The 26,121-nt window shown below is 36.7% G+C and overlaps 4 protein-coding genes across 4 annotated transcripts; 1 reads left to right on the top strand and 3 right to left on the bottom strand.

Annotated features, from left to right (window-relative positions):
- Positions 1-68: 68 nt before the first annotated feature.
- On the bottom strand, positions 69-6,109 carry LOC131797093 (sperm-associated antigen 7 homolog). Its single transcript, XM_059114709.2, has 8 exons — positions 5,911-6,109; positions 5,140-5,207; positions 4,927-5,015; positions 4,460-4,544; positions 3,863-3,910; positions 3,423-3,467; positions 2,437-2,599; positions 69-1,719 (listed from the first exon to the last, which is right to left on the bottom strand). The coding sequence occupies exons 1-8, from the start codon at positions 5,978-5,980 to the stop codon at positions 1,589-1,591; spliced, it is 699 nt and encodes a 232-aa protein (XP_058970692.2). The 5' UTR covers positions 5,981-6,109; the 3' UTR covers positions 69-1,588.
- Positions 6,110-8,222: 2,113 nt separating this feature from the next.
- Positions 8,223-16,204, bottom strand: LOC131797053 (protein phosphatase 1 regulatory subunit 7). Its single transcript, XM_059114671.2, has 10 exons — positions 16,148-16,204; positions 16,032-16,075; positions 15,855-15,920; positions 15,439-15,569; positions 14,339-14,501; positions 12,767-12,841; positions 12,453-12,494; positions 11,077-11,181; positions 10,450-10,536; positions 8,223-9,623 (listed from the first exon to the last, which is right to left on the bottom strand). The coding sequence occupies exons 1-10, from the start codon at positions 16,173-16,175 to the stop codon at positions 9,450-9,452; spliced, it is 915 nt and encodes a 304-aa protein (XP_058970654.2). The 5' UTR covers positions 16,176-16,204; the 3' UTR covers positions 8,223-9,449.
- A 28-nt stretch (positions 16,205-16,232) lies between these two features.
- LOC131797094 (phosphatidylinositol N-acetylglucosaminyltransferase subunit P) lies at positions 16,233-20,588 on the top strand. The gene is made up of 4 exons (XM_059114710.2): positions 16,233-16,372; positions 16,586-16,658; positions 17,210-17,328; positions 17,885-20,588. The coding sequence occupies exons 1-4, from the start codon at positions 16,291-16,293 to the stop codon at positions 17,995-17,997; spliced, it is 387 nt and encodes a 128-aa protein (XP_058970693.1). The 5' UTR covers positions 16,233-16,290; the 3' UTR covers positions 17,998-20,588.
- LOC131797052 (F-actin-capping protein subunit beta isoforms 1 and 2) lies at positions 20,197-25,980 on the bottom strand. Its single transcript, XM_059114670.2, has 11 exons — positions 25,843-25,980; positions 25,426-25,515; positions 24,418-24,539; positions 23,751-23,864; positions 23,302-23,381; positions 22,949-23,007; positions 22,796-22,858; positions 22,585-22,638; positions 22,117-22,182; positions 21,577-21,653; positions 20,197-21,006 (listed from the first exon to the last, which is right to left on the bottom strand). The coding sequence occupies exons 1-11, from the start codon at positions 25,843-25,845 to the stop codon at positions 20,922-20,924; spliced, it is 813 nt and encodes a 270-aa protein (XP_058970653.1). The 5' UTR covers positions 25,846-25,980; the 3' UTR covers positions 20,197-20,921.
- Between the last annotated feature and the right edge of the window lie 141 nt (positions 25,981-26,121).

The raw sequence follows: 26,121 nt of genomic DNA, 5'->3' as shown, positions 1-26,121 counted from the left end.
CTCTTTTTCGGTCTCTTTACACGAATTAATAGTTTCGCAGCGTTCCGCAGTAGAATTAATTTGAAATTGCTTTTGGGTGCCGCACAATTGCTCGACACAATGGTCTCATAAAAATCAAAATGCTTCCTGAAATGTGCCAAAACTGTGCAAACTGATCTGTTGTTTCCGTCATTAGGATCGGCCAATGAAAGGTTTCACTAACGCCCTATTCACACATCCTACGTTATGTTTGAAGCCGCGTTGTTGCCTTCTAAAGAAAAGATTATGGAAGAAAATATGTCATACCTAAATTCTAATAAGTGGGAGAACGATACAATGTACAAAAGTGCAAATATATTCGAAATCCTTCAAAACAGAGTTACGAACCTTAAAAAGGCGTTTTATTGAAAATTGTCCGGCAATCAAGTGTTGCCATGCAACCACTGCCTTGATTTTGCGAACATCCTCGAAAAGTTCAAATTACGATGTAATGTCCTTCAACAAGAAAAATTCTGTAAATAACACTGGCTTAAAAAATTGGAAAAGGTGAAATTCATTTGTACAATGCCACAAGTTTTTTATTTTTTGCAAGTTAACTTATTCAAATTACATTATTCTAGCTGATGAGTTTTATACTCTAGACAACTATCGGTTGACATAAGTCGATAAATTTCTTATATTCTTCTGAAAAATAACGAGATAGAGATCTATACTTACATACTAAATGAAATTCATTCAAAACTGTCAAACACGTAAAATAACCACTATTGGTGCAGTTACAGGCTCTCAAAATTCGATGTCCATCATGTCTTACAAAAAATATGGAAAGCAGAAAAAGTAGAAAAAAGTGGTGGTGTTTCACAGATATTCAGCAAACATTAACGTGTTAAATACCCAACGACGAAAAAGTCTCAGCGCAAGATAACTGCATCCAGCCAATCACAGAAAAATGCTAATTAAATCAAGAAGCAATCGAAACTCAAAGCTAGAGTTGCAACCCGCGTCAAAGGCGGGAAATTACAATGCAGAACGCGAAGTCACGAGTGGCTTTTCCATTGTTCCTAGTTGGTTAAAACTGCGGCCCTCTCTCTGATTGGTCGAAGGATACAAGCCGATTCTCCTCTTGACCAATGCAGAGCTACAATCAAGCTCGACAAACGAAGTCAGAAAAAGGGAACATGTGCTCATTTAAAATGACTGAATATCAGCCTTGCCCTCCAAAAACTGTTGATGAATTGAATCATTAAAACGTCCATTAAAGCTGACGAATTTTACGAACAGGGGCAATCACTATCAACTTTCCAACTACATCATGTTCTTGTACGATAAGACTACTGAGAAATCACGAAAAAATTCTTAAGATCGAATTTAAAACTAACCACAGAGTGACAGAATCAGATCAACTTCAAATCGACTTTGAGAAGACGCATTTTCACTGAATATCGCTAAATTCTGTATCAAAATTGGCTAGAAGCGACCCTTGCGGCGATATAAAACAATGTATTCTGCTCACTGGATGGCAGAACGATTGGGAAGGTAACATCCTCTCTAAGACAATCCAAAAATTTCCCACAATTACTCGAGAACCTTGAGAACTATAACGGGAAGGTTAGCCACTGTCTTCAGCTTCAACATCATCCTCCTCATCATCAGCCTCACCCGGGCGAAACTTCTTCCTCTTACGAATATCATTAAGAGTCTCCTCAATTGAACGTAAGTCCCGCTTGTTTTCGCTGGGAACTGCAAAAATACCAGCAAAATCAGGTTTAGATTGTGATTTTCAGATTGTCTCAGAACGGTACAGTGGAAAGTGACATGTGTAACATGGCGTGGCTTTGCGTGAAGTGGCGTGAAGAAAAATTCAATGAGTAGGAAGGCTTAGAAGCGAAATTCTTGTCCCATGTGGGGTGGAGTTGTCGTGGCAGGGGGGTCAACTCGCAGGGACGAGCTTGCAACAGAGCGAAACCTCGACAAAACCCGTTTCAACAACCTGCGCGAGAGTCAGTATCGTAATCTAGCGGTGTCGTCCGGTAGACGAGTGTTATACGTCAGTTCCTTTGATTATAGAGTATAAAATCAGCAAACAAGCAAGAAAAAAGATTGATATGCGTGACACAGTGTCATCCTTAACAAGTCATGGGTTTCTTTACAGCTCTCAAAGGCAGCGAGACTGGACTGACTAATCTAAGAATTACTCATTTTGCACGTGTCAAGTAAATGTCATACAACCTCTTGCTTTCAAATGTTGTAATCAGAAAGGGAATAAGTTTCTAAAAAACTGTGGTACTGCGTCTGTGGTTGTGGTGGGGGGGGGGGGGGGGGGAGGGAGAGTTGGAATAAGATAATTTGGTTTAATAAACTGAGTTGATAAAGTAAATCGGCCTCCGTAAAGAGTTTTAAAGCCGACGTTTTGAGTGAGAGAGAGGTTACACTACTTTTTCCTCACCAGAAACTTACCATAACCGTAAGCTGAGTTACTTTTAGTAGCCTTAGCGGCATCTTTGCCACTGTCAGTACCAAGTAAGTGTCTGTACTTGTCTTTGTAAAATGTGGACGGTGCTTTTTTGGAAACTTTTGACGACCTGCACTGTGTTTCCTGACTGGGACCATCAACATTACTCTGTATAATGACAAGGGTGGTAGGAAATGTTTAGAACGTGCTACATGCATGTTCGGTATGTCTAGACGCGAGTCAGAAATCTGGGTCTAGTACATGAAATCGAGGGTTTCATTTGCAATAACAGCAAGAAATATTGCAACACAACAAATTCATTTCATAGATTGAAGCTTTTAATTGATTGTTGGCAGTAATCCGCTGTTGCTTTAGTTGCGATTAGTCTAGAAAATTTGCGCTTCCCTCTAAAACAACCAAATACAAAACTAAAACCATTTACAAATTTGTCACATGATTTACCACACCTTCAGAAATTTGCCTATTTTACTTTGCCCTCTCATTGGCTAATGATGATTTAACCTTTATTCTGATTGGCCACAGTGATTACTACCTTTTGGCACAGCTCTAACTGTTGTTTTTACAAACTCCTATTACACCTCAAATGAGCATCTCATTATTTGAGGAAAATAAAAGTCGAACTGGGTAAATTAAACTATGATAGAAAATGCACTTATTTGTTGACATATTTTTTGGGAAATTTTTCCAATGAGCCAGACTAAGTTCATCAGATGTGCATCCAATCACATTGAATGCTGGTGGAGGCAGAGAGAGACTGTAAGAGTAAAGTGTTCATGGAAAAAAACAGCCAGGGTTTAACCTCATACCCTTTCTAGTAGTTAAAATACTCTTAATAATTACCATTAGAAGTTTTTTTCTTGATCTAATGCCAAATTTTTGTCAGACTAACTTGTGAGGAATGTTTAGCAGCTAGAGGGAAAAATAACAATGAGATCTTGGAGTTAAAGAGTTACATAAAAGCACTCCATACCTCAGATGCCTCCTTGAGCTTTTCTGCACTCTCTGGATCAAATTCCTATTAAAATGAAGGATACACCACTGCTCAATTAAGTCATTGATATTAGAAGCACGAAGTTAAAGTTAACTCCAAATCAAAATAGTGAGCATCATTTCTCATAAATGTGACAATATCTGAATTAAATCATATAGCCAGTATGATTGTTCAGGTGATGATAAAAATGCCTGCATTCTGATTGGCCCAGAATTATGCAGCAGCTTGTAACAATGGGGCAATACTTTTAAAAATGGCTTCCACCTGGTTCTGATACCCACTTGAGTGACTAAACTAGGTTTGAGGAATATTCTCAGAAAAATCCTGTCAACCTCATCATCTAAACAATGTTCATTTAGTCTCCAGAGATTAATTCCTCAAGATAAATTGTATATAAATCTTATGTAATAATTTTTTACCTGTCCATTCCTGTATGCCTCAAGTTCTTCATCAGAAGGAGGAAATTCCTGGAAATAAAATAAACAAGGTAGTCATAAGTACTTGGTAATCATAAAATGTAAAGTTGTAACAAAGTTACGTGTACAACAACAAAAAACATTTTGAGATATCCAATCACAGGAGTATAAAGAAATGAAGAAAAGAAACAGTAAACAGAAATCTCAAAACTTTAATTCACAATGCTGGAAAAATGTGTCTCAGCTACATGACACTTAAACCTATAAAATTCCCATGAGTGACCAAGACAGCATTTCTCCTTACAATATCAATACAAAATTAAACAGAAATGTGATGAAAATAAAGAAAAATATTACAAGGGGGATTATCAGTTGATCCAGTATCAAATTCTCGGAACTAACATCATACGAATTGTATGGCATACAGTATGGCAAGTTACTGATAAGATCTATGGAGTGAAAAGATCAAGTCTCCATTTGTAAATTAAGAGATTACCTATGCAGAATTCCTTCCAAACCAAAATGAAATTAAAAAAATACAACAACAACCCAAAGCTTAAATAACTCTTTGTTATTTTACATGCATGTAAGAATATTTACCTTTTTAAAAAGCATAACATATCTGTCTACTTCATCTTCTCCAAAAGAAAATGTAGTAAGACCAGCAATCTCGGCAACATCATGACTAATGAAATGAAACACAGAGTTTTTATTTAGAAATTCAATATCAAGAGGATGGTGTAGTGTAGAATAGTCTAAACATCTGAGTGAAAAAAATTGAGTTAGGCATCCAAGTTTAGCTATACAAGTCTGTTTAGTAACCAGAGAATTCTTTGATCTCCCCCTACTAATGAACACCCAGAGAACAACAAAAAATAAATCAATGTCTCATAAATTTCACAATACTAGGAAAGTATATTATAAATTACTATTTATCAAACATGGCACTCTCACTTTTTGCTAGAGGCAGGATCAGTTAATTCTTTTGATTAATTTCTAACAAACACAGATGAAGTTTTCTACAGTAGGTAAACTGACAATAAAACAATAAATGCCTATAAACTTACACAATACTCCTCTCCACTCTCGTCATTGGTGGAAACTTGAGTCTTGTTTCTTTGGTATCTTTTATAAATTCATTGACTTGTTTTTCAGTCTTAATGCAAATCATAGAAATTCAAAACATTATAAAATCAATGATTAATTAGAATTACTTATGAGATCTTTGGAGAGAAAGGGGGTAAAAGATAACTCTATAATGACATTAGAGGAGTCCCTACCTTTGAACGGAATTCTGCATTCTTCTTCTTTTGTTCCAACTGGTGCTTCTTTAATTTGGCTTTCTCCTCTGTAATTCAACAAAAATACTTATTAACATGCTGAGGTAATTGTGAAGGAAAATAATGCTTCATTCTATCACTTGATCAAGTTGTGCATGTGTTTAGGCAAATGCAAGGAGCATTCACGATCTACCAAGGGGGGTGGGGGTTTCAGAACATTCACAGACTTCCCTTATAATGTGACCCATGATTGCTTATCTTACATTTGCACACAAGTAAACCGAATTAGCTGTGCTTTTGAGTGAAAATCCCTTTTCCAATCATGTTTTCCAGGCCATTCAAGCTAATCTTCATGGATGAGACAAAAACTATTGAGCCCACAATTTATGAGAGAGGATTTTAAACTTGGTGAAGTGAGCAGGACTTGCATCTTTGTAGAAATTGATTTTAAGTAATTTGCACTTTTGAAATCTAAAATATATATGTTAAATAACGACAAAAACGACTTGCTTTGTTTTTGTTTTTGTGTGACTAAATTCAGGATTTCTACCTGATTCCTAGCATTGTTGTAACAGCGATCACTCCTTCTCTAGACTCAGTGAGCTCAGATTCAAGTTCTAGCGCAAATCACACGTGAGAAAATATAAAAATGACAAAAACATTGATCCAAATACCATTCGCAGAAAACAGGTATGTTAAAAATTTATATTTCATAACAAGTTCAGGCAAATTTCTTTGCGAGTAGCGGAAATCAACAAAGGAACACGATACCTTTGGCCTTCTTGTTTTCTGTAGATGGTGGAGCATCCATGCTGTTAAGAATTGATCCTAGGAGATCCATTTTTATCTCTCACTCCTCACCAATATAATCAAAGGAATCGATGTTATGTATCGTGGTTAATAATTCGTGAGCTCCTCCAAAACAATGAGTACCGCCTTCAGACAGAATTCGGCTGCCATCTTAAAACTTGCTAGAGCCAGGACTAAAGCTGGACGGAAAACAAGGCGTGGATCCTAAGGATTTGGAGTGACATACACGCACGAGTCCACGCACGCTCGTCATCTCGCGTCTAAAATCCGAAAAACTAAAGGAGCGAAAGTAATGAAATTTCGAGAACAAGCCAGCGAAAGGAGAAAAGATATAGCTTAAAAAATGGAGCTACAAACTGTAGTAGCCATTTTACCGCCAACACTGGCCCGCCCGAGGCCGACTAAAAGCAGGAGGCTCTTAAAAGGACGGCACGCCGCGTCGTTTCACACCTCCGTGAAACCGCTGTTGATTAACGTTGGATTTTCACTCCTTTCAACAAAAAAAAAATAAAAATTTCAGTGAAAAATATGAACGATCTCAAACAAGTTTTTGAAAACCCAAAACAAGAAAAAAAATTGATCTAAAATACTCTGGAACTGGACTCTGGGTGATCCGGAATTATGCACTGATGCCTATGGCAACTGAATTGTTTGTTTAAAACTACGTTTTACGCCTTGGGGCGTCATACCAATCAGTTGGGTATTTTCGAACTCGTATTGTAGATAACCGGATTATTTGGGCATGTTTTTCTTTTTGCAGTAATTCTCTGAACTATTTTCACGGTCTGTTTCTAATTGTCATAATTTTTTCCCTTATTGTAAACGTAATCACCTTCTGTTTCTTTAAGATGACATGACTTTTGGCACATAATTGAGTTCTCATTGCATAACAACACCAGTTTAATTGGCGCATGCCTGAGCTTTAGTTTCTAAAAAGTTCTGAGGAGTCTTTTAGTGGAAAAACTTGAGACTGGGTTCACTAAATCAGAGCACTATTGTTCATCCGAGATTCCGTTGAGTGTCTTCCAAAGAAGAGGTAAACGTCCTAGACAATTATGCTTTACGTGGATGATTTCGAGGAAGAACTTCAAGAGGAGTACGGCAAGATTTTCCACAACATTGCGTACATCAGGGCTACAAAGCTGGGAGGCAGAGAACTGAACAACCCGAGAAAAGACAAAAAGGAGGACATTTTATCGCAAGCTACATCTCGCGAGAAAAGGTACGAAGAAGACATCGAGTTACGAAGAGACAAGTGCACTGTACAGGGTACTAACAGATCAGAATCTGACATTATGTTAGAGGCGATGAACACCAAGCCGCTTAACCCTAAAGCCGAAAGTACTAAAGTCACCAGTCCTTCAGAGAGTGAATCTCAAACACTTCAGTCAGATCCTACGCTGTACGAAAAGGTTGCGCAAGATTTGGAAACGCTATTCAGCAGATGCGCAATGTTGAATCCAAATGTTTACTCTTTCAACGAGGAGGGTGGGGAAGTTGAGAAAAATACCGAAAATAGTGTGGATCTCCCTCACAAAAATTGCGTCAAGATGAAGAGACGTACACCGAGAAACGAAATTGAGCACAAGATAGTTCATACTAGAAATGATACGCTGCATATATGGACGGCGTACGTGTAAATATCTGCCGATAACGAAGGAACGAAACCGTGAAATTACTCGAGACTATTATCGTATATATTTAAAGTGACATTTCTTTCAAACGGTGAGGTATGTGTGAGCAAACGAACATTAAGGGGGCATAGTTTGTGCACCTTGGCAAAATTGGGCTTTAGAAATTCTTCATTTATTTTTTCATCCTAGTTCCCATTCAGTTTGCCAATGCTCCTTTTGATATCGTTACCACCAAATATTTTGTGGTATTTTTAATTTTTAAGTAGTTTTGGACGTCACAAACAAAAGGAAATGATTGCGACTTAACTCACCGAAAAGGAAGAGAATTAGTCAACAAGAAGTTTCTCAGTGTGTATTTGAAAAGGAAGAATATGTGACTTGTATCTTTTGTAGCCGAATAATTGGTGTTCTTCAGTCTTTTGAAAGCGGCTAGATGAAAATTCTTGAAATTAATTAAGTGCGCAGTGAGAGGTGAAATCAAATTACTTTTTTTGTTTCAATAACAATGTGGTTACCTAATTCAAATTAAATGAATGTAGAGGCATGGTCTTCGAGATATTCTGGCGGAAACACATTTCGCGCAGAATTCTTAGAAGAGGCGTGTGAAGGACCGCAAAGCGTGTTCCCTCACGAACTATTAAGGAGTTGAAGGTGTTTAACGTGATTATCCACGCGAGTCGCGAGTCACGCGAGACTTTGACTAATCCATTAGAAGCCTTTCAGCAAGAGCTTTTCTTCGCTCGTTGGATAGAATGAGGCAGCCGATAAGAGGTCTGGAAGGGTCTAACACTGACATTAGTGCCAGACCCCGGCAAACCTCTCCCTGATTCGTCTAAAAATGTTCCCGCGGGTGGAGTAACGTAACTTCTGGAGCGTTGAAAATGAGGGAATGGAGGCAAGTCAGACGAAGAGTGCATTCAAAATACTGTACATAAACGGGGACATTTTGTGGAGGAATGTAGCAGCGGCATATCACGGCCAACAACCTGGTTGCTCCTTTCTGTAAACTCATCATCTCCTTCGTCAAGATCACCTCCTTCGTTTACGCTAAAGGGCAATCACACGCAAATTGAAGAGGCCGCGTCTTCTAATGGTTCCAATCAACAATTCTTAAGACTTGATACTTCGGTTAAGTGTACAGAATTTTAAGATAATAATCTTAAAAATAGCAAAGTTATGACAGACCCTTTGCAAACTTCGTAAAAATTGTCTCGAATTATCAAAATTTCCAAAGCTTCGCAAATGAATAAAATCTGTGCCAATAGCGTCAGGGCCAACGAATTTGAGAGCCTAAAATATATCTGATGTTTTAAGACTAGTGCTCTTTTTACCATCCAACGTCCTCGTGTCACTCCTCCCTCGATGAAAATGTACGTCTAAGCCTTAACAACTCATAATGTGGATCAATCTCTCTCCATTTCTTTTCCTTTTTTCCTTCTTCTCTAGCTTCCAATCTTCGTCCTCAGAAATTCTTGTTTTGCGTTACTTTACCATCAACGATTCAGATTTCGTCTTGCTGAAAAGCTGTCATTTTAAGGTTTTTTTTTCCGACTTTGTCCGTCGCAAGCAAATGGGCACTTTTCAATTGAGTTTCGAATACCAAATCCAAAATAATCACAATGGTCTATCGCATTAAAGGAAATATGACCAGGAGCCAGAAAGAACTCAAAACAAAAAAATACCACGAGCATGGAGCGCGGGAAAACACGAGCGATAAAGTCGTGATTAGTTTTAGTTTTGACTATGATTCGCTGACGAATTGGCTCAAGTTTTTTAGGCCAATCACAGAGCGTATTAAGGGAAATCTTATGCAATCCTGGATTCGACTTTCGCGCCTCAATTGAAAATTGCTCCAATTATTGTCTATCATCCACATAACGTAGCATCAATCTGTGTGACTGTTGGAAGAGCGAGTTTAACTTTCCGCCTGTACGCTGTGTCTCGCCAGATGGGGTTTCTCTCCAAGTAAACTGTTTGGAGCTTGGTGCAGTTCTTGAACTGGTCCAGATCTTCCCACGAGTCTAACTGGTTGTCATTGAACTGCATGTGGAGAACAACGAAGAAATTTAAAACCCTGACAGGCCTAAATTTTTGATGGTTCATTATTTGAGCAATAGATCGGCTGGTTTGTCGAAAACAGTAAGGCGACAAACGTTTCGTTTCAGTGTCTGTTTTTGTTTAGTATTGAATTGTTTCATAGTTAAGCAAAGAGGCGAGGGGCGAGCGGCTGCAAATGAGCGCGAAACCCACCCTTACTACCACCCCACCCCACCCCTGTGCGTTCACTAAATCCCTCGCAGCTATAATTTACCTTGTATTATAGATGATTATCTAAAAGAAATTAGAGAGTTTGTGAACGGGCTCTGTTAAAATGATTCCTGCATCTTATTCTCACGTCGTAATAAGCTCCCACTCTCTGAGCTCCTCATACCTTATAGCAAACGCCCCGTGGCTGATAAATACCAATTTTGCTAATGGGAAAGAGCGCTCACTTTCAAAGTACCTGTACTTAGTCATTTTGCTGATCTTGGACGCTTAAATAATGGTGAGGGGGAAGGGGGTGTCACCCATTAAAATAGTGATGCTTTTACTAAAAAGTGAAAAAATAGAGACGACAATGCCAAGTGCCTGGGTGGGGGCGGGTAGCTTATTGGAAACCTGTTTATCCCTGTTCAAATCTTTTCCCAGCCACAAAACTGAAATTCTTTCACTGCAGTCCCTAATTTAGCTCCTTGACTGCATCTTGTAAATAGTTGCCTGCTTTGCTTTTAACGAATAGGGATTTTCAACTAGTAGGATGAACTTTACAAGTTTACATATTTAGCGCTCCAGTAATTAGCACAAAATCAAATGTTAATAAATATACCCAGAATTCTTCCAAGTTGACAAGATGGGAGATATTCTTGATTCTTTTTATCCTGTTCGATGCTAAGTCCAGGGTTTTAAGATTTGTCTGTGCAAACAAAAGAGTAACGGTAAGGGCGCATTACAATACAGCACCCACTCTGTCCTTACTGTTCAGTGTACATAGTTGACACATAAGAAACAGAAGAGATGTTCATGGTGTTCACGATAATGATTGCAACTCAATATAATTTTTTAAAAGTAAATTAGGGTAATCCCTTTTTCCTGATGGAAGGAGGCCAGTCAACTTTGAGAAAAATTTCCACCAATTTCAACACCTTTCAAGAACTTATGCACTGCTGGGTGGGAGATGTGTCACTGAAAATGCATCATATGCTACCATCCATCATGTTGCAGACTTTTTAGGAAACATGTCAAATATATCACTTGGCTCATAAGGTCATGTTCCTGAATTGAGATTTGAGGTTCCAGAGCTATTCTGTTTTTTTTTTCTACCTTAAGATTATCTATATGGTATTGATTTACAGTGACAAGAAATGAATCCACATCCATGGCTCTGCACCTTTGGAATTTTCATGTTATTGAAAGACTCCCATAAACATAAAAAAGCTAACTCTTTTCCACTCACCAGATTATCAAGTCCTTCTATTTCCTCTATGCCATTATGACTGATGTAGAGTTCTTCTAGGTTCATTAGACTGTTCAAACCCTCTAGCTTAACGATACGATTACTCTATGATAAAAAAAATAGTAATAATAAGTTTTATCCTTTTATGATAAAAATGTCAAGAAAACAGAACATGTGACCAGGTTCTGATGAACAGATCACCACGTATCTGGTTAGATCGCACCATGGTTAGATTGCTCCCAGTTAGATTGCTCCATCAAATAAAATAAATAAATTGCTCCATCAAATAAGTTACTTCATTACCAACACAAGTTAATTTATTCCATGTTGTAATGTGAAGTATTACTTTCCAATGATTTTTAAAGCTTATAGGTGATGATGTATCTTGCAACAATTCCAGTACATAGTACTCACTCTGTCCTTCAGATTAGCCACTGCGCTACTGATGTATGATGTATGGCAATGATGGAATAAATTATTGTGGAATAAATTATAACATTCTAGTCTGAAGTGTATTGGAAAGGATCATTAAAATACCAATACTGTCCAGTGTGGCCTTTCTTGCTGTTTGATGTAAGGAAACTGATATCCACCATCTTTAATTAATAAAGTAGATTGCACTTCATGAGTCCCTTACATGAGGCTTTATTTGTTCTTTCTGCACAGTTCAGGGGTGAAGTCACTTATTTGATGGAGCAATCTAACTTTCAAGTGGAGCGATTTAACTTTAGGTTGGAGTGATCTAGCCATGGTGCGATCTAACTGTAATTTGATCACTGACATGGTAAGGTTACTCTTGAGCCTAGTGGCCCAAACTGCCAGAGTATATCTCTGCTTTCCATTAGGAGCACATGTATGGTGAGGATATTGGTCCACTAGAGGTTACCACCCCCTCTTCCTGGGTGAATGGAGACTTATCCCTCATCCTTAGGTGAAGGGATACTTACCCTCCCTAAGTGAAGGGAGAATTATCCCACCCAATTGAAAGGAGACTTATCCCCCCCTTCCAGGTGATGGGAGACCTTGCAAGAGTTGAGTATTTTGCTCAATAACTCAACCCAATGACCCACCCTGAGTTCAAACCTTGACCCCTCCCCTGATGTCCACCACATAAAATATACCACCATTACATCTCCCACATTGAAAGGTAAAAAAAATATCTTGGCTTAAAAATGGTTGGCCGTTAAAAATGCCCCTATTTATTCAGACAAAGTATTGTAAGATTTGTTAATACATGTGAAGACAATCAATTTGAAATGCAATTATTGCAACAGTGTAGCATCTACAGTAAAATTGTTGTCAAAATTACGATAGTCTTACAGCAATTGAACAGTACAAATACATCCAAGCTTTTTTTTAACTCTGACTCCACTTACCTGTATACTAAGAAGCTTCAGGTTTGTGAGACAACTAAGATTCTGAAAAACAAATAAAATTTCCACGAGTATTGACAAACAAAAAAAAATAACAACAACTTGTCACAGTAGTTATCACAGTAGTGAGAAAATATCACAATTTTAACTGAAAACTTGTGCACACTTCCTGAAAATCAGGAATAGACAAATGACCAAGTCATTTGGTCCTTTTGAGAAAAAAGTTTACTATTGACAACAAGTACAAATTTCATCTTTTAATTGTCAACTTGTGATAACCAAACACATCTACACAAAAAAGCAAACTTGGCACCCACCTCAAGCTTTGTGATCTTATTCTTTCCCACAAATAAACTATGCAACTGTGTGAGATGTTCAAACCCCTCTAGAACCTTAAATCAAAAGCAAATGAAAACCTACATTTGGCTTTCTCGTAGAAAAAGGGGTATGACACTGGAAGATCTCTAAACAGACACTTTCACAAGCAAGCAGCTCTACTGATAATCACCTTCACAAAACCCTGTTAGAAATACCATTAGACAGTACTTTCGCATTCCCAATGGCACACATTCTTGTAAGTGGCCAATTTAAAGATATTTGGAAGATCCTTTTCAATTCCTTGAGGATCTTGAAGGATTGTAGAACAGATCATGCTAAGATCTTGACTAGGATCCTTGTAACTCCTAATCAAATTCTTAAGGATCTTAGCAAAGATCTTAGCAGGATCCCTAAAAGGTTCTTTTGAAGGTCTTTAAAAGATCCTCATTAAATCCTTGAGGATCCTGAAGGATCCTTGAAAAGATCCTGCAAAGATCTTGACTTAAGGATCCTTGTAAGATCCTGATCAAATTCCTAAGGATCCTGGCAAAGATCTTTACAGGATCCTTGAAAGGATCTTTTGTAGGTCTTTAAAAGATCCTCATTAAATCCTTGAGGATCTTGAAGGATCCTTGAAAAGATCTTGCAAAGATCTTGAGTAGGATCCTTGTAAGATCCTGATCAAATCCTTAAGGATCCTTGCAAAGATCTTAATAGGATCCTTGAAAGGATCTTTGGAAGGTCTTTAAAAGATCCTCATTAAATCCTTGAGGATCTTGAAAGATCCTCAAAAAGATCCTGCAAAGATCTTGACTAGGATCCTTGCAAGATCCTGATTAAATCCTTAAGGATCCTTATAAAGATCTTGAAAGGATCCTTGAAAGGATCTTTTGAGGGTCTTTGAAAGATCCTTGCTAAATCCTTGAGGATCTTGAAGGATCCTTGAAAAGAACTTTGCGAGGATCCTTATGAGGATCTTTGTAATATCCTTTGAGGATCTTGATCAAATCCTTGAGGATCTTAACAAACATTTTTGCTTACAAAGATCTTTGAGGATCTTTTACAGATCCTTTAAAGATCTTTTAAAGATCCTTGTCCTTAAGGATCTTTGGCAGGTCTTTGTCAATCCTTGAAGATCCTCAAAGATCCTGTGAGGTTTTTCACCAGGGATAGACACTTTAAATGAGTTTTATTCTTTGCACTTAAGCACCCATGAAGGTAAAACCCATTAGACTCAACTGAATCTTATGTAAATCAGCCAATTCTTCTTTGCTGTTTGACACAATGATTTCACAAGGCATTCATTGCACAGTGAACAGCACCATGTCTTATTCTTAGTCTAGTTGTCATACCTTTAATCACTTGGGTACAGTTTGAAACACCAATCTTACACATATAATTTGAATTTTAACTGGGTAAAATTGCACATCTTTTACTCACACCTCTATCTGCCACTCAAAACAAACTTTCTTCCAAGCAGCTAGCTCCCGTTATGAACACATTATCATAGTTCTAAAGGTGTTCATTGACAGGAACTTCCACTATACGTGTATCAGATAAATAACACTTACTCTTATTTTATTTGCACCAAGTTCAAGCATTTCTAACTGTGGTAGATTCTGAAGTCCTTCGATCTTGGAGATCTTGTTTGAAACCAGAAACAACTTTGTCACTTTCACCAGACATCCCAGGTTTTCAATTGTTTTGATCAAGTTAAAGGACAAATCCAAACTCCTGAAGATTTAGTAAGAACAAAACTTTCAATTCAGAAAATCTTTTAATTCTTTAGTAATCAAATATGCAATTCATATGCACATTCAGTTAAGTTATTTTAACACGGTCAAAAAGAGGGAACACTTATAGCTGTTTCAATCCCTTAAATTATGGCTTACTGTCTCACATTACAGTTACTGTAGTTGTTGCCATAAAAGGTGCAGATGAAGGTACAGGATCCAGAGCATACCCTTTCAATTTCAACTTTTAGAGGATTTAAACTTAATATGGAGTGATTTTCCTTTAAGTCATTGTAAACAAATTTTGTTACCTGCATTACCTGCCAGGCCAGGAAACACCAAAACCTTTTGCCACTTAGCATTGCTTATGGCATAATTTATGATGCGCTTTTATAAGACTGTCAAGATTACAATTTTTTCATCAAATGCAAGGGTCAAAACATCACTTTAATTGGCCCTCAGAATAACCTGAATTAAAATGACAGTCTCATTCTACAAACAATTAATAAGGGGATAAGTTTCTTAACCCTTTAACTCCCAGATCAAATTTGTAATTCTCCTTACTATCAACAATAAAATTCTTACTTGTTAGTTCAGAGAATTTAGTATTGGATCAACAAATTATCCCCAAATTGATGTTTTTCTTTATTCTCATCACTTATCTGGTTGAAATTGCATTGACATTGTAAGGAGAAATTTTGTCTAAGTCACTCATGGGAGTTAAAGGATTAAGAAACTTTAATGCTGCATCAGTGGGGGCTAGTAAAGGATAGTTTGGTTTTATCAACTGAGTATATAAAGTAAATTGGCTATGGTCAAGAGTTTCTAAAGCTGACATATAGAATGTTAGCCCTTTATCAGAGCATTAGCCTCTTTGTCCAGCTTGAAACATAATATTTTCTGTTGCCATTTTTGTTAAGTACAGAGTTTTGTCTCACATGAGGTTGGTGTTGTTGTCCAGTCCCTCTATCTGTGTAATCTGATTATCATATAAGTCCAGCTCTTCAAGGGTTGTCAATGTGCTCAGTCCTTCAATCTTAGTGATTTTATTTCTTCTTAAACAAAGAGACTGAAAACAAACAAAGGCAAGTCTGGTCATTATGTCTACAAGTATATCAGCCTTAACAAGTAGATTTACAGTTACTTACAGTAAGTATCAAGACAGAATGGATAACATAGAGGGTGCTTCATTTACATTCTACATGAGCAAATTTGTGCTTTAATCAGGGCTCTTATCATGTGCTGGAAATGTTCTAAGAATGTGTAGATGGCAGGTCATATGCATGTGATTGGAAATTGGCCAATGACAATCATTTTGGAGGAAGGGAGACTGCAAGTCCACCAAAAACCATACCTTCACACAAGTCAGTCTCTCAAAGCTTTCTAGTTTTTCAATTTTTGCATGAGTCAGGTCAACATCCTGCAAGATTAAAAAAGAATCTTCAGTTACGGCAGATTCTCTCTAGCGGCAGTGATTTAGTTCTCCCAAAGTCTATAAGTGTCTTTGGGAGGTAGGGGGAGCTGAACTCACCTCTGCATCATGTTCCACGTTCAGAATTCGCACTAGACCAGACTCTGCCACAAGAATAACCACACTTATTATTTGGTGTATAAGACATAATTACAAACGAGAAAGAAAAATATTACCTTCTTCGTTCGCTGCGCTTCCCTCCATACTGATTTTACAACTTCTCAAAGAATTGTCAAAAGCCTGAACTTGTCAGCGGTATCAATTGAAAGTAACGTCATGAGAGCCTACTGAAAATAATGGCGGCTGATTGTAGTTGAAAATGGGAGAACATTCTCCTTCGCCTACTCCGGAGAGGGCAATCTATGGATTTGTACTGTACTTGGGAACCTATTTTGGACTTGGTTAGTACTAAGGCAGAGACGGTTTAGACCTGATGTTATGCACGAGTCCTCTCCAGATTCTAGAATATCAAATAAGCATTCTATTATCACTAACATGTAAACTCATGCTATAATAACTGTATTTAACTTTTCAGAGAGTTCAATATTCACGAAAAAGCAGCCTAACTTGTACCTTAACATAATTTGATTTTCTTGATTTATTTCAATTATTAGGCCTGTATTTTATTTGGGCTTGCTTCCCAGAAGAATGGCTTCATAGTATTGGAATAACTTATCTTCCTCAAAGGTAACCTTGTGCTCACAGTTAAGCTCATCAACAGGTTGGGTGGATTGTTTTTAATCCTAAGGTTCCATATTCCAAAATTTATTACACAGATGTGCAAAGAAATTTATGAATTTTGTATGGAGGGAAGGTGTGAAAATAAAAATAGAGCTTCTTGGGGACACTCTAGAAGAAATGAACACCGATAGATAGAGGGAGGAATGGGGGGGGGGGGGGGAGGGAGCAATGTTTCATGTGATTTTGAAAAGTGAAAGGAAATCTCATGAGAGTGATTTCCATAAAATATCATTCTTTTTCATGAACAACACTCCACAATGAATTAACAGTGGGTACCTACTCGGACATAGTATGCTTTCCCCTAACGCTTTTTCTCTCTCACTTTCCTCCCCCATTTAAATAAGAGTAGCTACTGAATATAAATGGGAGTAGGTGTGGCATGATGACAAGGGGATTGTAATTTTTGCAATTTAGATTATTTGGGTGGAGACAGCTACTGTTTTTCTTGACAATGAAATTTAATACTTTTTCATTTCACCATTATTTTCATTTACCAGGTACTGGGTGTTAGCTGGACCAATTTATCTCTGTGTTGCATTTGTGTTTGCAGTTTTGTTCTATATAGCATATAATTTCACCATCACTCTCCCACCAGACTCTATCAACACAATTACAGGTGAGAATAAATATATTCTGTAATCTGGATTTGTAATGGATGCCTAGTAATAACAATATTCATCTTTGTAAGCTGCAGAAAGAAATGAATTGGTGGAATGAGTCGTGGTTTGGAAGTTTAGAGGTCTGTAAACAAACATACAGACCTTGAACATGATCAGCAGGAGGAATTTATTATTAAATATGACTCACACACTCAGTAACAACCTTCAATATTTATAATTTGTTTCAATTTATCTCATATTATGAAGTAGATTGTTGAGCAAATATTTTAGTAGCCTGCAAGGTAGGCATAATTTAAGGGTGAGCAGGTGCTCAGCACTTTCTTGATGAAAATTACAGGTGCCATCTTTGATTTTTACAGTAGTTGAAGTCTGGGGAGAGAAAGAAATTTTAACAAGGGGTGTGTGATAGTCAAAAAGGAAAGAAGAGGGAAGAGGGTGAAGTAACCATTCTTCCCCCCCTCCCCCACACTTTTTGACATAACACACATCAAAGTTCCTGTCATAGAGAAGAAATTAAATGGTTTACATAATATTTTGCTTTTGAACTTGCAGATATACATGCTCGATACATTGATGATAATACAATTTCAGTTCCTCTTGGATCAGTTCCACCTCTGCATGACATCCCACTAAGCCAAGTAAACAGGGTCCTCTACAAAGACTAAAAAGTGCTCTTCAGTTTCTTGACTCTGGATGAGTTGGCTTGATTAAAGTTTTAAGGAAGTTATACATGTATGGTTCACTATTAATTGAAAAAACCTTAAAATCAACTTTTTCTTTCAAGAAACAAGGAATGGTAAAATAAATTCTAACATCAGTGTGAGTTATAATATTTTGTAGCTATTCTCTCAGGCATCAAAATTAGTTTAAGAAGTAACAATTGGCATCAAAATTATATATCACCATTCACTTGTTGCCACCTTTTGAGATTCCAAAGATTGACCAAGCCCTGATAGAGTTGTCGCCAAATGAGTTTAAAATGCAGCTCCAGATACCACCAATTGTGAAACCACTATGTGCAACTGAACCATTCTCAAACTGTTGCTGCTAAAGGAAGTCATTACAAGAGTAAAGAATGCTTTCTGTGTAGCTCCTGCTCATTCCAACAGATTGCAAACAAATGCAGAAAAGACAAGTTTACTGCTGCTTCATATGTATGAAGCCAAGTTGCTAAGCAAGATTGAATTAACATTTAAACCTATTTGAAAACAATTGTCTGAAGGTTAATTTAACTTGATTAAATCAAAATGTAGTTACCAGTAACACCAGTCCTTAATATTGCTGACGAAGGGCTAACGCTCGAAACGTCAGCTTTTTTACCCTCTACAGTGACTAATTTACGTTTTTAACCCAGTTGTTAACACTAAATTACCTGCTTTACTCTCCCACCGACGCAGCATCACAGTTTCTTTAGAATCTTACCCCTTAATATGCACCAGTTTCATTCAGAATTTTTGATGGAAGAGATAAATTTATCTTTTCTAGGTTTATCTTCCTGTTTAAGGTTATTCCTGAGTATTGCATTGTGCATCCTATACTGCACATAAAAGTCATATAATCAGGCTAATAACCCTGCATGCATTCCAAGAACATGGTATTGTTTGGACCAAAGAAAAAAAGTTTGATGGTCTTTAGGTCTTGAATAATCATTGTGATATATATTCTTTTAATTGCAAAATTTTGGTGTACAAATCATCTCCTTCAAAAAACATTCATTGAAGGGGAAAAAAGCTATAACTGATTGTAAGCATGAAGCCCTTTACTCAATGATACAAATTGTGACCTTTAAAGCAATGAGTGGGGAACATTTTGAGCTGATGTTTTTTTTGAAACTGCATGATTTTTCCACAAATTATACAAAAAATTTTCCCATACACTTGAGACTTTCTACCTATCAGGTTGTTTTAAGTGTTTCTTAGAAAACCCTTGCTTCCAGCTACCACAAAATGTACCATAAACCAATAGAAATAATGTGCATGATTTGTGCCAGTACAGGCATAAATGGGGTAAGATTAGCCCTTCATATCTCCCAGACAAGCATGGTGACATATTTTTTATGGTATTTTTCAAAACAGACATTGGTAAGGACCATTTAAGGAAAGTTTAAAAAACATGGTTCCATAACTTTTTTTCTGAGGAATCACCTAAAGTATGATACCAAACTACAGTTGCATTTATATGGTCACATTACATTGAAATTAGGATTATGAAAAAGAAAGCCTTATTCACTATTAACAGAGCTTCTGATACACTGGAACACTGTTTTGTTTTGAACTCTTTAATAATTATTAACCTTGAGCTTAGGTAGAGAACCAACAACAACAAAAACAGGATCTGAAGAAGCAATGATATTCAACCACTAAAATAACCTTGCAAAGTAACTGTCTCTAACAAATGTTTTATTAAGAAGAGAGTTTTAAGAGTCTCAGAATCTAAGGGAAAAAAAGTTACTGAGCGTGTAACAAATTTCTCCGTAATAAGCCTTTTTATCATATGGATTCTATTTATAATTTTTAAGACTCGTACAGATCACACATCATGTACAGTAACACTTCAACAAGTTGTTAGGCCATGAGAAGGGGTGGGGGAGGAGGTTCCTTATTCCAGGTTTTTGGATTGTTTATGTTCTTTATAATTTTGTTTTGCATTCCCTGAAACAGCCTTTGACATCAAAATGTATACATGTGTATTCTAGAGTTGACTTGAAGAATCGTACATATGACATATAAAGAAAAATATTTGTCTTAAAGTTGAGAAAAATTAACCATGGATCATCCAGGGGGGTATAAGTAACAACAATTATGATCAAAATACTTAAATGAAAATTATAGAATTAACAAGTTGATAGGAAAAAGATAAGTTCCTTTACTTGGTCAACAGTCCAATGAGTTAATTTTAATTTCTATAAATCAAGAGGTGTGTTTATTTTAACAAGTAACTACCAATGGAGTGCTTTCAATTGCATGCACTAAAATCATGACCAGAGTAATCACCAGAGCCAATCAGAACTATTGTGTAAGGCAAAAGCAGCTGAATCAGACACAAAACAACTTATGAAACCAGCCTTGATTATGGGAGAGTACAAGTGACAAAATCATGATTGGTTTCTGCACACATGTGAAGGTGGCTTTTCATAGCAATCACTCAGCACTGGGAAGAGAGATTACTCCAATATCAGATTACATTTCATGCTCAATTGAAAATTGCACTTCACCCAGGTTTCTAAGCAACACAACATCACAGTTCACCCTAAGCTCACTCGGGTAATCAAAAAGAGCTCATTTTACACAGAAGCCATGACCTTGCATTTATGCAAAAGCCAATGACATACAAGATAACAGCTTCCTTAAAAATACGTGTAATTAAAGCAGAAAGTTACCCCCTCAAGTTCATGAAATGATTTCTGGAGGGTAATTTTCACCAAGTCCCTTCTCAATCTCTGAAAAATATTTGGTTGCAGCAAAATTATACAAAAGCTTTGGTGACTTTTTTTTTCAGTTTTTAAAAAATCCCCAGCAACTAATTTCACATTCCAAATTGAAGGGTTTTTCCAACAAGTTTCTAGAGTGAAGTCACTAAGATTAAAAAACTACTTTTGGCGGTTTTTGAGAACACTAAACAGCTCCTGCTGTACTTGTTTCTGTTTCCCTCGATCAGCTAGACTATTGATACTCCTGAAAATTAAGCATAGGTAAAATTTTCAGTTTCTCAATGTTTCCTCTTTTGCAAGAATAACAAAACAGATTTAAATAATATCTGCCCTGAGATCTTTAACTAGTCCTTGGGCTTATTTCTGCATAATAATAACCTAATTTCTAGGAACACCATTATAATAGTCTTCGTAAGCCCTGCTAAATTCATGCATCCAATGATCACTGTTTCTTATTCTGTAATGGGAGTCAACCAGAAAAAGAAAGAAAATAAACAAGAAGAGGAAATAAAATGAAATGTCAAAACATTAACTTGGCGAAAGCGATGATTTCTCTCTGTGGTAACCTTCAGCTAAATAAAAAAGCAGCAACTTTGTAATGTTCATGCACTTATCACACATGAAACTACATGTAGTAAGGATGTGTAATGCAGCACTGAGGTGGACCATTAAGTATGAGCTTATCATCACTACTAAAGAATATCAAGTTTACCACAAAAAGACAAACAGACAAAAAAAAGAACCTCTTGTGTGAAAGACCTTGCATAACCAAGGGTTAAAATGCCAAGGGTAGCACACAGGAAGCCATTCTCACCTAAGGGAATTAACAATATCCTTTGTTTTACCAAAGTATATTTCATTCAGAGTGTTTCGCATCTTGTTTTCCATGTCCTTTAAAGAGGAAAATAATATGAATGGCTTAAAGTAGATCAATATAGAATTGCAACCTGCATACCCACACATGCTGTTACTAGCTCCAACACATTTCCTTGTATTTGGAATTGTCAAGGAATTGAAACTGATTTGCTATACAATTTTCTGGTATCAGTTTTTATTGATTGAATATCCCGAGTTGAAATAGAAACTCTCCTCACAAAATCATACACTATCTGGCAAATAGTTGATAGGGATGGACAAACTTATCAATTAGCAAATGCCTCCTTATATAACATTTACTTCTGATGACCATACCTTACTTTTAAAGGAATATATAACAGCTTGAAAGAGGTGTAACTCATTAGATGAGGCGTCTTAACAGATAGAGACTAGAACAACCCTAAACTTGTTTAATATTGTAATATTTTATGGTTTTAACCAGCATGACCTTCTATAAAAGAAAAAATATGAACAGTACCTCAACCATTTTTCCAATGTTGGCAATATGTGGATTGGCATCATTAACAGGAGTGTCCTGTTCTGCCTAAAGTTTTAAAAATATGGGAACCAAAAAGACCCTGCTAGTCAAAGAAGAAAGATGAAATAACGATAGAGATGGAGAGAAACAAAGCATGCTAACAAGCCAATAAGGCGTGTTGGGCAAAAGCATATCACAGAGTAACACCAGTCTCCCTGAAGCCCCTCAAAAAGATTTGGTAAAACAGCCCCCTTTCCTTGGTTTTAACCTTCCTTAATTTACATTTAGAATCATTCAATTCAATTACCAGCTGCAATCTTTTAATGAGTACAAATTTTGTGCTTTAGTTTTAATGAGTACAAAATGCAAATGCATGTCAACTCCACATGTGTGTCAACTCCAAACATGGTACAAACACAATCAAATGGGTAATACAAATGTATTTTCATAAATGCATTCATTTAATACCTGTCTAGTAAGACTTCCTCCTAAATTCATGATTCCTGATCCACTCTTAATTGTCTGAGGCAAAGAGAAAAAGAATCAGTTAAATATCAAATTAGGTAAAAAGCATGAGTACTCAAACTGAGAAAATTGCAAATCCTTGGCATGGAGCCACAAAAACAATGTCAACAACCAAAAATTCCTCATCAGAGGTGCTTGTAGAGTTTACTCATACCTGAAGCCAAAGCATGACTGTTGATGTGAGCTTGTAGTGAGCTTGTCTGCCACTACTTTTCTCCTGAGAAATAAAAAAAAATCACAGTCCAGCTTTAACATAACACAAGTTTTGTGCTTTAGTTAATGTGTTTGTTACTAACTGGCAATATACCTGAACCTCCACAACATGGATGGAATCCCAGCAACCTTTGATCTTATCGTTATCTCCAGCTGAAATAAAGGCAAAATAACAAGCTGTTGAATAAGCCACAACAGTACTGGACAGCAAACATTTTCTCTTGTTAGGGCACATTTTAAACATGATCTAAATACTTCTGCTGCTACTTTAAAGCTGTATACAGAGCACATTTGTTGTCAGTTTGATTTAGGTGACATTATATGTATTTACATTGAAGTTATGGGGCCAACTGATCATGAAATGCAATGGTTGTAAGTAAAAATGGTACAAACCAACTCCTAAGACTACCTAAATAAATGTAAATGAATTTATAGAAGACTTCAAACCTTTCTTGATCAAGATGACCCCTGCAAATCCATGATCTAAGTCCCATAAGTATACTGAAGACACTCCTGACTCAAAATACCTACAAAGAACACAAATATCACATGAATGCAAAGTTTTCTGAGGATCTTGTGCTCTAGCTTAGAATGACTGTGGTGAAACATAAAAATTAGGCAAAATATTGCAAACTATGGAAAACAACTTCCTTGCCTCTTGCATCTGGTCATTTGCACACATTGTTAGAAAAGTGAATAGACTGTGAATAAGGTTTTTTACAAATTTTTATACTGTATTTATAGAGGGATTAGAAGAAAAGTAACATTCTTTCTTTTGCTCTATGCCTCAATTGCAAAAATCAGACTTCTATTCACTATCAGCAGGAGTACTCAGCAAGAAAACTGACTTGATAAACAGTTACATGTATGTAAAAGAAGTTTGTCAGGTAGCTTACATTTCTCGGTACTGATCAAAGGCAGTGTTTGCATCCACCTCAAGTTTCCTTAGCCTATCAGATGGCACTGCACCATCATCCAGAGGTGGATCATAAGAATTACTCCATGGTGATCTGAGGGAAAAACAAGAGAACCATAACTGCAGCCATATTTCACAAGAAAACGGATATTCAATACCTGTTAAACTAAAAAACCCAAGGATAGGAGTTAGCCTCACAAGTTTAACTTTGTTAAGCCTTAAAACCCTAAGAGTAACCAACATCCAATTTCTCCTTACAGTAATATTGCTGAATCATTCATTAAGATTATGAGGAGGCAGCTTGGTCCTGTGATGACAACATTACAATTGCAATGCCAAATTCTCAACCATGTTCACCAATAGCCAACAGGTTTGTCTCCTACCAGTTGAGGTTGTTAAATCACTTCATGTCCCCCCAGTAGGAAAAAAATTGGAACAATTAGGCATGAAAAATGCTAAGAATAAAAACAAAACAAAAATTCAAAGTAAAATTAAGGGAACTCTTGGATGTTGTTGATGCAGTATATACGTAAAACTTTACAAAGATCACTTCTCCAAGTGCTAACAGTGTGTGGCATAATTATGCAGGGTATATCACGTCTTTAAAAAACACAGACCATGTTTTATAGTCTGTCTTACATCTATACCTGTAGGAATCTCCATCTCTATTATAGTCACAAAGAAGATAGTCTTTGCCAGTTGATTTATCCTTAGCAATCTTGAGTGGCTGATCAACAGATGATAGCAAGTCTTCACAGAGGGCAGGAACCTGAAAGCATCAGAAAATGTAAATAATTGAAATTAAATCTTAAATGCTGTTAGAGACTTTGTAGTGCTGGTTTAAAACTTCACTGAATGATTATTCAAATGTAAAGTAGATCTGACTCACTTCTGGTAGTTGGAGGATTAACAAAAAATGCTGAGTCAAACATGGTGTCAGATTAAGATGTTTAAGCTACAAACTAAGTATTATAAGGAAAGACTACTACAACTTGTGGTGAATAATGGTAAGATGGTAAGAGCCAAGAAGATTTCCTTATAAACAGAGCACCTTGTCTTAAATTCCCTTACCCACTGAGCAAAGCTCTAAAAAAAGCCACATTTCAATTCATTTTTCATGAAACAAGTAGATTTCAGTTTTGATTTTAGCAAACTGTTATGTAGTCTGACTAGTGTCCTATTCAGGTCACCCACAGACAAAACAAAAATGTGCCTTGAATGCTCATTTGTGCCTAGCAATGATGCCTAACCATCATCCATTTATGTCAAAGAGACCAATAGAAGATACCTTGTATTCTTAGCAGTATAAGACTGTCCCTAGCCTTCCATTTTGTTAAGCCAAAGATCATTAAAATGGGGTAAATGATTCAACATGTAGGGCAAAATAGCCGTTTGTCAAACAGTTGAAGATGAAGACCTCACTTTTACATCTACCACAAAATGTCACTTATCGCAGTTACTACAAGTTTAATAATATTAGATGATAATTATATCCACTCAAGTCAGTAATTAAAGATAAGAAATACGCAAATACGCTCGAAGTTGACTCGCTGTGAGTAAATTCCAAAACTTAAGACATGCACCTACATCACTTGGACAATTTGCTTAGTAACTTACGATCTACTTCCTCCCTAAGATAAATTATGTCAACTCACCAAATCGATAACGTCGCTCAGATTTTTCTCAATTTGCTGGGGTGGCAACCTTCGCATTAAATCTAACGCGCAGTCTAGCTGTCTCTCAGTCTGTAGCAACAACAAATCGCAGTACAAAGTTAGTATATATATGCAAATCTAATGCCGACACAAAGTGAAGGACATCATTTTCTCCACAAGACCAAAATAGGTCATGTACAACACATATTTTTGTCGTATATCAGACACTCCAGTTAAGTTAATACGCCATTCCAAGGAGGAAAGATCTTCAGTTCAAGACATTCAGAGTAAAGGACAAACTTTATGGGTTCAGGCGGGTTTACAACCACAGAAACAAACAGAACAGTGATTGCAATGGAGAGTACATCAAAACTGCTCTTTTCTTCCAATGACAAGTACAGGAAATACATTACTTACCATGGTGGATGTAACGTGTATTCAAATCCCTACACACTTATTATATTGTAAATGAAAAGTAATTTTTAGAAGCGGCAAATAAACTCCTACAACCAGCCGGAAACACCGCTTTCTCCACAAGATGGCCGCCGCTCCTACCACACCAGCAAAACAACCAATCACAAGCCACTTCCAAATATGGCTTATACTAACAAGTCAATTTTAATGGAGAAGGTCAAAGAATATTCTCAAAGGGAAATGCGTCCAGGAAATATGATTAAACATATGAAGTGTTATCGA

The sequence above is a fragment of the Pocillopora verrucosa genome, chromosome 9, assembly GCF_036669915.1.
Source record: "Pocillopora verrucosa isolate sample1 chromosome 9, ASM3666991v2, whole genome shotgun sequence".
Lineage (NCBI taxonomy): Eukaryota > Metazoa > Cnidaria > Anthozoa > Scleractinia > Pocilloporidae > Pocillopora > Pocillopora verrucosa.
This window is presented reverse-complemented; position numbering and strand designations above follow the sequence as displayed.